Source organism: Schistocerca nitens, chromosome 4 (genome assembly GCF_023898315.1).
Source record: "Schistocerca nitens isolate TAMUIC-IGC-003100 chromosome 4, iqSchNite1.1, whole genome shotgun sequence".
Classification (NCBI taxonomy): Eukaryota; Metazoa; Arthropoda; class Insecta; order Orthoptera; family Acrididae; genus Schistocerca; species Schistocerca nitens.
This window is the reverse complement of record NC_064617.1, coordinates 551171436-551185761: the sequence shown is the minus strand read 5'-3', so window position 1 is coordinate 551185761 and position 14326 is coordinate 551171436. Positions and strand designations below refer to the sequence as shown.

The window sequence follows — 14326 nt, the reverse complement described above, 5'->3', positions numbered from 1 at the left end:
GTGAGGTGATCCACATGAGTACCAAAAGAAATCCGTTGGAATTCGATTACTCGATGAATAGTACAATTCTCAAGGCTTTCAATTCAACTAAGTACCTGGGTGTTAATATTACGAACAACTTCAGTTGGAAAGACCACATAGATAATATTGTGGGGAAGGCGAGCCAAAGGTAGCGTTTAATTGGCAGGACACTTAGAAGATGCAACAAGTCCACTAAAGAGACAGCTTACACTACACTCGTTCGTCCTCTGTTAGAATACTGCTGCGCGGTGTGGGGTCCTTACCAGGTGGGATTGACGGAGGACATCGAAAGGGTCCAAAAAAGGGCAGCTCGTTTTGTATTATCACGTAATAGGGGAGAGAGTGTGGCAGGTATGATACGCGAGCTGGGATGGAAGTCATTAAAGCAAAGACGTTTTTCGTCGCGGCGAGATCTATTTACGAAATTTCAGTCACCAAAATTCTCTTCCGAATGCGAAAATATTTTGTTGTGCCCAACCTACATAGGTAGGAATGATCATCAAAATAAAATAAGAGAAATCAGAGCTCGAACAGAAAGGTTTAGATGTTCGTTTTTCCCGCGCGCTGTTCGGGAGTGGAATGGTAGAGAGATAGTATGATTGTGGTTCGATAAACCCTCTGCCAAGCACTTAAATGTGAATTGCAGAGTAATCATGTAGATGTAGATGTAGATGTAGAATATAGACCTCCTTTTCTCCTTCCTGTACCAATTTCCAAATACAAATACGGTGCAAGATACACAAATAAATCATTTAAGCTAATCTCCAGTACCATCACAATTCCCTGTTAACAATAATTCAGTTTTTGAAATCTGTACTGCCTAAGCTTTCAAATACGGGCCAAATGAACAGTCTTCTTCTTTACATACGACAAGCGGACAACTTCCCGTTGTCATTTTACTGCCTTTCAAACGAGGTTCGGAGATCGAGGCACTTTCTGAAGTACCTGAAGTCACAGTAAATGAAGTACTGTCAGATGATGTCTAGCAGGAATATCGCTAATATGTTACGCACACCCTATTGGAGGATGCATCTGTTGCTTTCTTGAACCAAATAAAATTGTCCCATTCGTTTCGACATAGGATTATGAGAAGTGCAATTCATGTAATCGGTAGACTCGTGGAGTATATACATTTGGGCAGTAATTGTTAACTTACTTTAGGGTTTGTTATGATGGTAATGAAAAAGAAGTATTTGGAGTAGGTATTAAAATCCATGGAGAAGAAATAAAAACTTTGAGGTTTGCCGATGACATTGTAATTCTGTCAAAGACACCAAAGGACTTGGAAGAGCAGTTGAACGGAATGGACAGTGTCCTGAAAGGAGGATATAAGATGAACATCACCAAAAGCAAAACATGGATAATGGAATGTAGTCGAATTAAGTCGGGTGATGCTGAGAGAATTAGATTAGGAAATGACACACTTAAAATAGTAAAGGAGTTCTACTATTTGGGGAGCAAAATAACTGATGATGTTCGAAGTAGAGAGGATATAAAATGTAGACTTGAAATGACAAGGAAAGCGTTTCTGAAGAAGAGAAATGTGTTAACATCGAGTATAGATTGAAGTGTCAGGAAGTCGATTCTGAAAGTATTTGTATGGCGTGTAGCCATATATGGAAGTGAAACATGGACGATAAATAGTTTGGACAAGAAGAGAATAGAAGCTTCCGAAATGTGGTGCTACAGAAGAATACTGAAGATTCGATGGGTAGATCACATAACTAATGAGGAGGTATTGAATAGAAATGGGGAGAGGAGAAATTTGTGGCACAGCTTGACTAGAAGAAGGGATCGGTTGGTAGGACATGCTCTGAGGCATCAAGGGATCACCTATTTAGTAATGGAGGGCAGCGTGTAGAGTAAAAATCGTAGAGGGAGACCAAGAGATGAATACACCAAGCAGATTCAGAAGGATGTAGGTTGCAGTAGGCACTGGGAGACGAAGAAGCTTGTACAGGATAGAGTAGAATGGAGAACTCATCAAACCAGTATCAGGACTAAAGACAACAACAACAGCAACATGATGGTAAACGTGCTTGTATTCCTTTCTCTTATCTGAAAACACATGAGATAATTACCAGTTTATTTAAGAGATGAAGACAAACTTATGTTTTGAGATACGGACACCACAGTAAAAAAATTTGCGAGAATGTACAGAAATGACTTGCAAAGTATTGATGACTTACGTCAATACTGAAACAACGCGACAGCGGTTACTAGAACCTACTGATGCTTCAGTCTGAAGAGTAACGGTCCAATAATCACGTTGTGTTCATTTGATTTTAAACTGCCAAGAGACAGCAAATTGTATTCTTCCATCACCTCTTCTCAATATTTCAGTCATCTACCCCTTAGCCTATAACCATATCTTTCTCAAGGTCTTCTGAGTTTTGATTTTGTCTAAGATTCAACCTTGTCTTGACTGGCAATTCCAAGGCATTGTCTGGAATATTGACAAGTACGTACAAGCTTGGGAAAAATTCCGTACTCACTTTAGTAGATTCAGGGATGTGGAATCTTTGAACGAAGTCTCTTACATGATTCATCTATTACATCAAGTTTATTTATAAAAAAATGTTTACTTCAGTAAGTATTTGTTCCGACCAGTAAAAGTGATATGTTACAGAAAAATTACTGCAAGAAAGTTAGTCAAAGTTCATCTCTTCAGGAATAACTTCAAAAATCAATACTTTCATTTGTTGACTCGCGTTGTATTTGTATTCATTCTCTCATACATGCATTAGAACACATGGGAAATGGCACCGTGTGAGTACGTAAGGTACTCACAGAATTATGGTACGAGATGGTTAAATGAAACGACATGATTGTTATATGCAGTAAGAAACGGTGCAAGAAGCACCAAACATTGTACTTGACTAAAAGTGATTATATAATTCCAGTATCTATGAAGAGATGCCCGAAACTTTTATCATCACGAAATAACGAAATGAGGAAGTTCATGTAGAAAAGCTAGTGTGGGAGGCCAATGGAATTTAGGAATCCTGTTTCACTAACAGACATATTTGTGTAGTCTTGTTGAAAAGAATATACACACTGTAGAGTAACTCACGTAGCACCTTACCATTAAAAGATTACATCAATTGGTAAAAAGGAGAAGCTCGCTGTTTTACGCATTTTTCGTTACTCTATACATCCTTATCACCTTTATTCATGCGTCAAATTATCAAATGTGCACAGATTCACTAGTTGCACCAGTTGCTCAGCTAACAGGCGATGGCCGATAGCTCCACATTCAAGGTCTCATTATCTCAAAGCAATATGATTTCGTTTTGGGAGCTTGAGAGATAAAGGCTGTTATCTGCTGGCTCATATAGTGAGGTCGTTCATCAAGAAACAATTCTCAACACAGAGCTCGTAAAAGAAACCCACACATACAATGGTGTTCTTCTCTTCTGTAGTTAATTTGTTTATACTTGTCTGCGTAGTGGTCTTGTCGAAGGTAAAGTGCAGCAGCAACTTGGCATTCCTTAATGTTACGTTTTAGTCGTAAATAAGCACTATTTTAGCCTTTTGCTTCAAAATGTGCAGTATCTTCTAGGACTACTCTGCAAACACAATTAATACACGTTCAGGATTTGATGTTGTTAAAATTCATAGTGCGCAAGCTTTGTAAATGTCTTTCATTTTCGTTGTATCATTTCTTCAGCTGTATATACGTCAACACGCTGCAGTTCACCTTTTGGGGTGTGGGCGAGGATACTTTGTGTACCACTGACACCCCCCCCCCCCCACCACCACCTAGCCTTCTGTAGCCGTGAATGATCCACGGGAAAAATGATTGCCTATTTTAAAGCAATGCGTCGGTTGCATTATCCAGGAACGTATACTCTCAGAATTGTAACAGTAAGCAATATTGTGATGCAAAATGCCTCTTGTAACGTCTGTCATTGGAATTGGTTGAACATCTCCGTGATGCTTTCACGTCACTTGAAATGGAACATGGGTGGTGCAGTAACTAACAATTTTTAATCAGAAATGTAATTGCGAAGTCATTTTATCTCTCTAACTCGCATACCGGAACTTTCAGCCAGGCTCATAAGCCTTCGAATCTCCTCTGCTCATCACCATACGTAATTTTGACTTCGAGAAATTGAGTGAATTTAGCTGATTCGTCCCTTCTCCATGTATCTATCACATAGTGTGAGAACATCGTTAACCAGACCAACTTTCCTTCGAAATGTATACAATATCATTACATTTCATAAAATTTTTACCTTGCTGACGTTTCACGTCGACCACTGACTGCAGTATTTTGTTGTTTTTCTGGTCTCTCTCTCTCTCTCTCTCTCTCTCTCTCTCTCTCCCTCCCTCTCTCTCTCTCTCTCTCTCTCTCTCTCTCTCTCTCTCACACACACACACACACACACACACACACACACACACACACACAGAGAGAGAGAGAGAGAGAGAGAGAGAGGTACCCACGAAGTGTTACCCACACACATGTGTCAGGCTGGGTTGAATCCTTCTGGGATCAATGCCTAGCAATTCTGCACTTTGGTCAGTGGGATTAAGTACTTTCCTTCGCATATATAATCCTATGTCTCCTTGAAACATATTTGACAAATTGTGAGAGACCATTGTTGCTTTTGCAGTGTGGAACACAATAACTTGACAACATCTAATCCCTCCCACTGAGGAGATAACTGATGATCGTCGTCATCATCGTCATCTTCGGGTATTACGGCTTTTTGTCTGTTTCGCCTCAGAATTGTCCACGTCATCCGTTTAAGAGTCGTCCATTATTTCTCGTGCCTCTTTAGTTATTCCACTTTACCTTGGAGGTGGTCTTCATACTTCAGTCCGCATTTTTCATTTCTTTGTGTAAAAGGTTCCGTATTTAGTTCTTTTCTAATATCGGTATTACTTTAACGGTTCAATAATCAAAATGCCGCTAAAAACGGAAAAACTCCATCTACGATGAATCAGTTTTTATTTGTGGTTAGTGTCCAACATTCATCATAATACAGCAGCGACGCCAAAGCTATTACTTCGTGGTGTTTAATAAATGTTATTTTTCTCGTATATCATGTTTTAATGTACTTTGTATTGTATTGTTCTGCCTCTGTCCAATTTCAACTCTTCATCATGTGATTTGAGCAAAATATCGTTACACTGGAGATATTTAAACTCTCATAGTTTTTCAGTTATTTATCCATCTATAATAATTTCAGATACCGGGGGTTACAGTCCTTAAAATACCGTCATTACTGTTTTACCTGTCGGTATTGCTATTTCGTATTTACATACAATTAGACTTAACTGATATAATTATGCTGTTACTCGAATCTTTCCTTCAGAGTTTCCTATTATAAGCTGATTATCAGTAAATTGCAGCTTCATGAACATAAAGTTGTCATTTCTTAACGTGTCGTTTAATACAATCAACCATTTATCAGTGATATCGACAATACAGATATTAAAAAGCTCGTGTGACAGTAGGCAGCCTTGTCTAGCTCCGTGATTAATGTCGGCAGGTTCTGTCCCAAACATAACACTACGACTCCTTATTTTATAATTTTTTGCAGTGCCTGAGTTGCCGTAATTAGATATGGTGGAAGTCCAACTTTATTTAGTTATTCTCACAGTATTTTCGGTTTTTCCTCGTTTTGTAATCGATAAAAACATAATAAGATGGAATTATGAATTCTATTCTTTTCTCAGTTATTTATGCCATAGTGATAAGACAATCAGAACATCATCTACCTTTTTTAAAACCACGTTGTACCTCCCAACATATGTGCTTCCACTATTGGTATCAGTTTTTTAGATATTTCACCACACAGTTTGTAATAAGAATTTAGCACACTTATTTCTCGGCCACTTGCCCATTGTGATTTATACTCTCCCCTGCAAATATGGAATGTCAACGCTTCATTGTATTCACCTGGCACGTATCTGCTCATCCAGCAAAAATTCATAAAATTTGAAAGTGTGTATTTAGTTGACACACATTTAATCAGCTTCATGTTTATGTTATCAGTTCTCGACGATTTTTTGATAATGTTTTGTTTTATGAACATTTCATCAAACCACTTTGGATACTTTTGGCACTTTGGGTCCACCCAGGCACAATCATGTTGAAAGATGCGATTCGTTAATCAGAAGAGTTCTTGTAACACACGCTGTCACTTAAAACGTTTTCGTACAGGATTCACCATTGGATTCATTGAAATCTACATTGTCACTGTCACATCCATTTCAGAATCTTCAAGAAAACCACACGTATGTGGTACGCTTGATCGTGTGCTCGCAGCTCCTGCGGAATCCATACGTATTACAAACAAAATATGTATGTGCGTTATTCCACATCTCTTCCTAATCCAATGGACCGATTCACCTAAAAGTGGTACACGTATCATTTACTGTCTAGAAAGAATCGCTTTGGGGAATGGAACCACCCACCTATCAAATGGGCGGGGGTGCGGTGACAAATTACTGTAACTGACGACCAGCTGATTTATAGACTTTATTCACCCAATATTTGAGAATGAAAGCACTCAGCGACTTGCAACAAACTTTACTGATTATGCATAATTTCAACCCTACAAAACTTTTTCTAACTAATAACTCCTGCAAAATGAAAGGAAAAGAGTTTAAATGTTTATCGCTTAGTACATTTTCGCTGTTCATGCTGTAAAACTGCTGCATCAGGCGTGACATTTTAATTTATTACTTCTTTACTATTGACTATATTCGTGGAGCATTTTAAGTGTTAACATATGCAGCTGAATGTATCAACAAAATTGTGTTACTGTGTGACCAATAGTTCAGGAGATAGGAAATCAATAACTGAGATGCGATAAAAACTACTGCTTCCGTTTTAATTTATTACTTCTTTACTACTAACTCTATTCACAACAAATTTTGCAGATACTACCCACATATACTGCTGAATGTACCTCGGCATTGTATCATTATAATTCAGAAGAAATGACATCATGCACAACGTTTTACTTTATTATGTCTTGACTACCAACTCTACCGGCAACACGTTTTGCAGACAGTAGAAAAATACACCATTCAATGCATCTGCAAAATTTATTGGATAACACATATTTCAGGAGATATGACGTCATACAGTTCGAGCTGCTTGTAATCGAAACTGCAGAACGAAGTTCGCTATAGATACAGGTGAAACATGTGTACAAATATCCTTTAAATATGTTAAATATAAGTTAAATGCATGTGGCATGTGCATACTTTGGCAAAGCCGAGGGTAAGAAGCTCCTGCTAAACTCCTAGGTTCATTTTAACTAATCTTGCTACATATTTCTTATCTAGAAAGAAATTCTTTGGGGCAAGAACCAGCAGCCTCCTATTGGGGTGAGGGCGATAACGTGGAGAGAGAAGGAGATGAAGGAAGACATGGACATCCACAGAGGGGAAGTAGAACACGGTCATGGGTAGGAATGGGGAGGGGATGGACACATTGAGATGCCGTGAAAATGGATATGGAAAGGGAAAAGGAAGGGGTGGACAGAGAAAGGGGGAGAAGCAAATGGAGAGAGGAACAGAAGAGGAGGAGATGGACAGAGACAATTAGTAGGAGTAGGTGCACTCAGAGAGGGTAGAGGAGAAGATGAGCAGAGAGACATTGAGGAGAAAATATACAGGGACAGGGAAGAGGAATTGGACAGGTAATGTGGGGAGCAAGGGATGGACAAACAGAGGGGGAGGAGGAAATGGACAGACAGAGGGAAGGAGAAGATATACATGGTATGGAAGAGGTAGTTGGCTCGATGAGACGGGGGGTGGGGTGTGGTGGGGGGAATTGGAGGAAATGGACAGAGGGAGAAGGAGCCGATTGCAGGGGAGCTGGAGCAAAGAGAGATGGGGAGTACTTGACACACACACAGACGGCCAGAAAATAGACAGTGGGAGGTGGAGGAAGTGGAAAGACAGGAGGAAGAGAAGGAGATGGAAAGAGAGGAGGGAGGAGGAGACAGACACAGAGAGGGGGAAGGAGGAGATGAGCTAAGAGGACCGTAATAAACACATACCGCAGCAACGTCGGGTATTCAGTTAGTGGTTCAATACAACAGAAAATTCTGCCTCATTAAAGCTTCTTTTCTTGCAGTGATTTGGCATTCAGAGGGTTTACCAATAAAAGCACTATCATGGTGCTTTCTAGGTTTACTCTCTCGAGTCGGGAATCAAAGATATATAGAAAGAAAAGAAATCACGGAGTTCATGTCACACTTTTGACGGTGAAACGACGCAGTGGTTAGAGATTGCACTGGCGTTTGGGCGAACGGAGGTTGAAATAGCCGTCCAGCCATCCAGATTTAAGTTTTCCATAGTTTCCATAAGACGCTTAAAGGAAATACCGGGACGGTTTATTTGAAAGGTACGGCCGATTTCCTTCTCCAATGTGCTCCAGACCTGACTTGTGATCCCTATCTCTGACATCGTCGTCGACAGGACGTTAAATCATACTCATTTTTTTCCTTTCTTCTTATTTCTATTGGTACTGTGTTTACTAGACTGCTGTTAAGCTCAGTAGCCCCTTTCATTGGTAGGGATTTGGTTATGATAACCAGTAACTAATTTCACTGACGTCTTTTAACAGGAAGAATATGTTCCGAGCTACTTGTCAGGAAATAACTCTCAACTAATAACAGCCCTCGATACAGCTAAGTTTATCGTAAACGTTTTGCTCGTGGCAAAATTAACGTCTTCAAAATTTACACAATAAGTCTTAGTAATATGTTTTTCCACATTTCTCACTTACGATAACCAGTTCATTACTGTGTACAACATTCCCACCTCAACTGTGCAACTGAATTGACTTCATGACTGTAGAAAGACTTCACAATCCTGTCGCCGTTAATCGGGATTGCATGACGTTAGGGGCTACCTTGGATATCAGCGCAAAAAATTATGGAAATTATAAGGTGCAGATTTATGTGCTCTTGCTTGCCTCATGGAATTCGTACACGTATGTTGAGAAACATGTTGATAATTGTGAGAAAGGTATTTTCTTTCACTGATTCCTCTTCTTTTCCCCTCTGTCGCTGGTGGAGTCGCGTAGTCTTATATCTCTACTACACTGCCTCCTTTCTGCCTCTCATTTCTGTATTTCTATATTGACTCGTTTATTTTTCTTACTTCCGACACTCTCATTCATAACTTCTCTATATCAGCTACCAAAATATGTATATATACGTAAGTGAACCAGCTACTTCATTTAACTTTTTACATAACTCCCTTTACAGTTACATTCGGTGCTCAATTATCCTGATACCACCTGTTTAATTTACGAGGGATGTTCAGTAAGTAAGTTAACATTTTTTTTTTTTACTTTGGCGATTTCGGTTGAAAAAATACGGAATTTTTTGTGGGACGTCACCGGTTATTCCAGCTGCAGCCGTAACAGTACCACGAAGTTCCGATAGGTGGCGATCCTATACTAACTTACAAAATGGCGTCTGTAACGGAGGTGCGTTGCAAGTTGTCAGTGAGTTTCTCTTGGTGGAAAAGACCAGAGCTTTGCAGATATTCACAGGCGCTTCCAGAATATCTACGGAAACGTGGCACTGAACAAAAGCACGTTAAGTCTTTGGACGAGGCACCTGGAAACTTCGTAACAAGGTCGCGGAAAACCGTCCGTCTCCTGGGTGCAGGTCGGCCACACAGCTGTGACTCCTGTAACGTTGGAATGTACGAACACTCTCATTCGAGGTGATCGACAGATCACAATCGAAAACCTGCCTGCACAACTGGACGTCTGTGTTGATAGCGTTGACCCACTCGTACAACAGTTCGGGTCCTCGAAGATATGTGGCCTCTGGGTTCCTCACAGCCTAATAGAAGAGCGTAAAGAGAAACAACGAACAATCTGTGCGTAATTGCTTGCACTTTTAGAGGTTGACCGTGATAGTTGTTTTGTCGAACATCGACATAGGCAATGAAACATAGGTTCATCACTCCGATCCGCGACGGAAATGGCAATCCTTGAATTGGAGCAACACCACAGTGCCTCCAAAGAAAAAGTTCAAAGTTGCAATCTCGTATTCGAAAGTATATAGTGCTACCACCAACAAATTGAAAAACTAATTACTTCAGGGTGTTCGTCGACCCAAAAAGCAAACCAATTTCTCCATGATAACGCAAGGCTTCACACAAGTCAGCGGACACGACAGGAGCTCACAAAACTTCATTATAGTGTTCCTCGTACCGCCCGACTTCCATCTGTTTGGGCTAATGAAGGATGCACTACGCGAGGACGTGGACAAGCAGAGTGGTGTCATGCTGGCGTACGGGCCCTCCACGGAAGGTGGCATAAGGACCTCACATTCAGCGGAGATTGTGTTGAAAAAGAGGGTTATGTAGTCAAAAGAGTTGGAATAATATTGCGTTTTGGAATCCTGTATAAAACCAACCTGCTTTCAGAAAACAAAAGCGTTCCGTTACTTACTGAACCCCCTTCGTGTTTTGTATCATAGTTTGACTCGAGCTGGTTAGCTCCTGCTCCCATAAATAAACTGCCTTAATGACGGCTTATTCATCGTCTCATTCCATTTTAGCACGTGACCGTAATTATGCTTCCAACGAATCTCTGAAAAGTAAATAATGAAACGATCAGTGAACTAGTTTGTCTTCCAGACTAGTAACGCAATAATGAAGATCGTTTCATACCGGTATTAACAACGAAAAACAGTGAATGATTAGTAGACATGTCTGTCTTTCGGAGTAAGGACAAAATTAATGACGTGCGCATAGTTCCTGTGAGTTAGTAAGGGTAGACACTATAACTGACAATCGGAATAAATTAATAATTTGGTCTATTAACAACCGAAACACTTTCTTTTAGGCTTGTTTCACAAGATCTTAGATCTGCTCATCTCGAAGCAAGAATTTACAATCTTTTGTATTCAAACTACACACTAATGTGATAAGTCGTGGGATAGCCATATGCACACACGTGTGGCGGTAATATCGCGTACACAAAGTGTAAAGAGGCAGTTCACTGGCGGAGCTGTCATTTATACTCAGATGATTCACATGAAAAGGTTTACGACGTTATTGTGGTCGCATTATGGAAATTAACAGATTTTGCACGTGGAGAGGTAGCTGGAGCCAGACGCGTGGGACATTCCATTTCTGAAATCGTTAGGGAATTCAACATTCCAAGATTGACAGTGTCAAGAATGTGCCGAGAATTCTAACTTTCAGGCATTACGTCTCACCACGTATAACGCAGTGGCCGACGGTCTTTACTTAGCGACCTAGAGCATATAATTGCCAGTGTTTAGCGGACAAGCAGTACCGCGTGGAATAGTCTCAGAAATCAATGTGGGAAGTACAAGAAAAATATCCATCAGTACAGACGACGAAATTTGGCTGTAGGGGGCCATGGCAGAAGACGACCGATGCGAGTGCCTTTGCCAACAGCACGACATCGCTTGCAGCGCATCTCCTGGTTTCACGACAATATGGGTTGGACACTCGACGATTGGAAAACCGTGACGTGGTCAGATGAGTCCCGATTTCAGTTGCTAAGGACTGATGAAAGGGTTCAAGTGTAGCGTAGACTCCACGAAGCCATGGACCCAAGTTTTCAATAAGGCATTGTGCAAGTTTTTGGTGGCCGCAAAATGATGTGGACTATCTTTACATGAAATGGACTGAGCCTTCTGCTCCAAGTGAACCGATCATTGAGTGGAAATGGTTATGTTCGGCTACTTGGAGGCCACTTGCGTCCATTCATGGACTTAATGTTCCAAAACAACGATGTCATGTCACGGGCCACAACTGTTCCCGATTCCTATGAAAAACAAACTGGACAGTTCGAAAGAATGATTTGGCCACCCAGATCGCCCTACATGAATCCCATCAATCATTTATGAGACATAGTCGAAAGGTATGGAGAGCTGCATCAAACCAGTCCTGAAGACCACAACAACAACAACAGTCGAAAGGTCAGTTTGTGCACAAAATCCTGCACCAGAAACACTACGGCAATTGTGGACCTCTATAGAGGCAGCGTGGCTCAGTAATTGACAGGGGACTTCCAACGTCTTGTTGAGGCCATGCCATAACGAGTTGCTGCAGGCGCCGGGCAAAGGGGGTCCGACGCGATATTAAGAGGTATGCCGTGACTTTTGTCACTTCAGTGTATTCACTATGAGGTTATGCATGTCATTAAAGCAACTAGTACACTTCCTGCTTCAGCAGAAAGCTTAGAACTCACACTGGGGATTGGAACCGAAGTTCGTACAGGAATGCATATTGAGTGATTTTGGAGCCGTCCGTGTGTATCTCGCAGTTCCCTGGGAAACTACAACTAATTGTACAATAACAAAAGACATTATGTCCGAATGAAAAGTACACTAGGAGCAAGGCACAATCAGTATCACCACGGCTCGATAGCAGTCGGAATATTGTCGATGTCAGTACCAATAAAGCGGAGCTATTAAACACGGTTTTTGGAGTTTCCTTCATCAAAGAAGTCGAAGTAAATATTCCAGAACTCGAATCAACAACAGCTGCCAACATGTGTAACTTAGACATAGTTATCATCTGTGTAGCAAAGCAACTTGAGTCAATTAATGAAGGCAAAGCCTCTATATTGTATACAAGTTAGGTTCCTTTCAGATTATGCTGATACAACAGCTTCATACTTAAGAATCACATACAAACCGTTCGCTCTATGAAGGATCCTTACCTAAAGTCTGGAATATTTCACTGATCACACCAATAATCAGGAAAGGAAATAGGGACAATTCGCTGAATGGCAGACTCATACCAACACCGATTTGCATTAGGATTTTGGAATACGAGGGTTGTCCAGAAAGTAATTCCGATTGTTCGCGAAATGGAAACCACAGTGAAAACCAGAAACGTTCTATTTGTAACAGTTAGGTACACCTTCCACCTACTTCTTTACATAGTCGCCGCTCCAACTTCGAGTTTTGTTGTAGTGTTGTATCAACTTTCCAATATCACCGTCATAGAAAGCAGGCCAGTTATCTGCACTGGTTTGCAGGTCGTTGTTACGGAAAAAGTTTGTCTTCATAGCCAGCTTGTGAGCGGAGACTCAGGGGGAGCCAAATACGGACAGTATTGTGGGTGATCAAACACCTCTCATCGAAAACGCTGCAGGAGCGTCTTCATTGCCCCTGCTGTGTGCGGCCGAGAATTGGCCTGAAGAATGAACTGTTCGACAGTTGTGTTATGTGGGCTGCATGACACAGACTAAATCTCTAACCAGGCCCTCATACTTCGCGGGAGACGCTATTACCTACGCATCTTCACGTGTTCACTGTTCACGCAAAACTGAAAAGAGCGACGCGACACGATCGACGGACATACTAGAGACACTGCCCAACACATATGTGCAAAGCTTTACCGGATTCTCCCAGTGGTTTCCATTTCGCGACCGATCGAAACTTACTTTCTGGACAACCCTCGTATAGACTCTGTTCGAACGTTATTAATTACATCGAAGGAAACGATCTATTAACAAATAGTCGGCACGGATTCAGAAAATATTGTTCCTATGAAAGACCGGTAGCAGTTATTCACACTAAGTAGTGTGTGCTGTCGTCAGGGGTCCTTAAGCTGATCGCATATTTCTAGATTTCCAGAAGCATTCTGACACAGTTGCTCACCAGCGTCTTCTAATCAAACGGCGTGCCGAAGGAGTGGAGACAATCTGAGCGGCCCCCTTAGATTGTTTGCAGATGCTGCAAATAACCAGCAGGTGAAGTGAGAAACTCAAAACCCATATTCCAAAATTGTTTAGACAAGATACCCATCTGGCGCAAAACCATAAAAATGGAAATTTTGGGGTCATGCACATGAGTACTAGAATGAATCTACTGGATAAATCACACAAATCCAAAGATTGTAGGTTCAGCTAAGTACCTAGGGTTTGAAATTATGAATATCGTAATTTGGAATGACCACATATTAAAAGTAGTGGAGAAGCTGAACCAAAGACTGCAAATGTAGTGGAGAAGGTGAACCAAAGACCGCGTCTTTTTGGCAGAACGTAGAAGAATTAACAGGTCTGGTAAAGAGACAGCCTACACTAAGCTTGTCAAGCTTTTCAGAAGTACTGCTGAGCAGTGTGGGATCATTTCCAAATAGGATTGACAAATGACATCGAAAAAGTTCAAAGAAGAAAGGCTCGTTCTGTATTATCGCAAAATAAGGTAACCGAGTTAAGGTGTCAATAATTTAAACAAACGCATCTTTCGATGACTGAGATCTTTTCACGAAACTTCAATCACTAACTTTCTTCTCCGAATGCGAAAACGATTTGTTGACGCCC

General features: G+C 40.9%; 1 protein-coding gene across 3 annotated transcripts in view; it reads left to right on the top strand.

Annotated features, from left to right (window-relative positions):
* The first annotated feature begins 3366 nt into the window (after positions 1-3366).
* The window catches only part of LOC126251381 (cholinesterase-like), a 49707-nt gene continuing 38747 nt past the window's right edge, over positions 3367-14326 (top strand). For all 3 annotated transcript variants that reach the window (XM_049951767.1, XM_049951766.1, XM_049951768.1), the window contains exon 1: positions 3367-3484. In XM_049951767.1, coding sequence (XP_049807724.1) covers positions 3422-3484 — 63 coding nt within the window. In that variant the 5' untranslated portion in view covers positions 3367-3421. The remainder of the gene's footprint in view (positions 3485-14326) is intronic.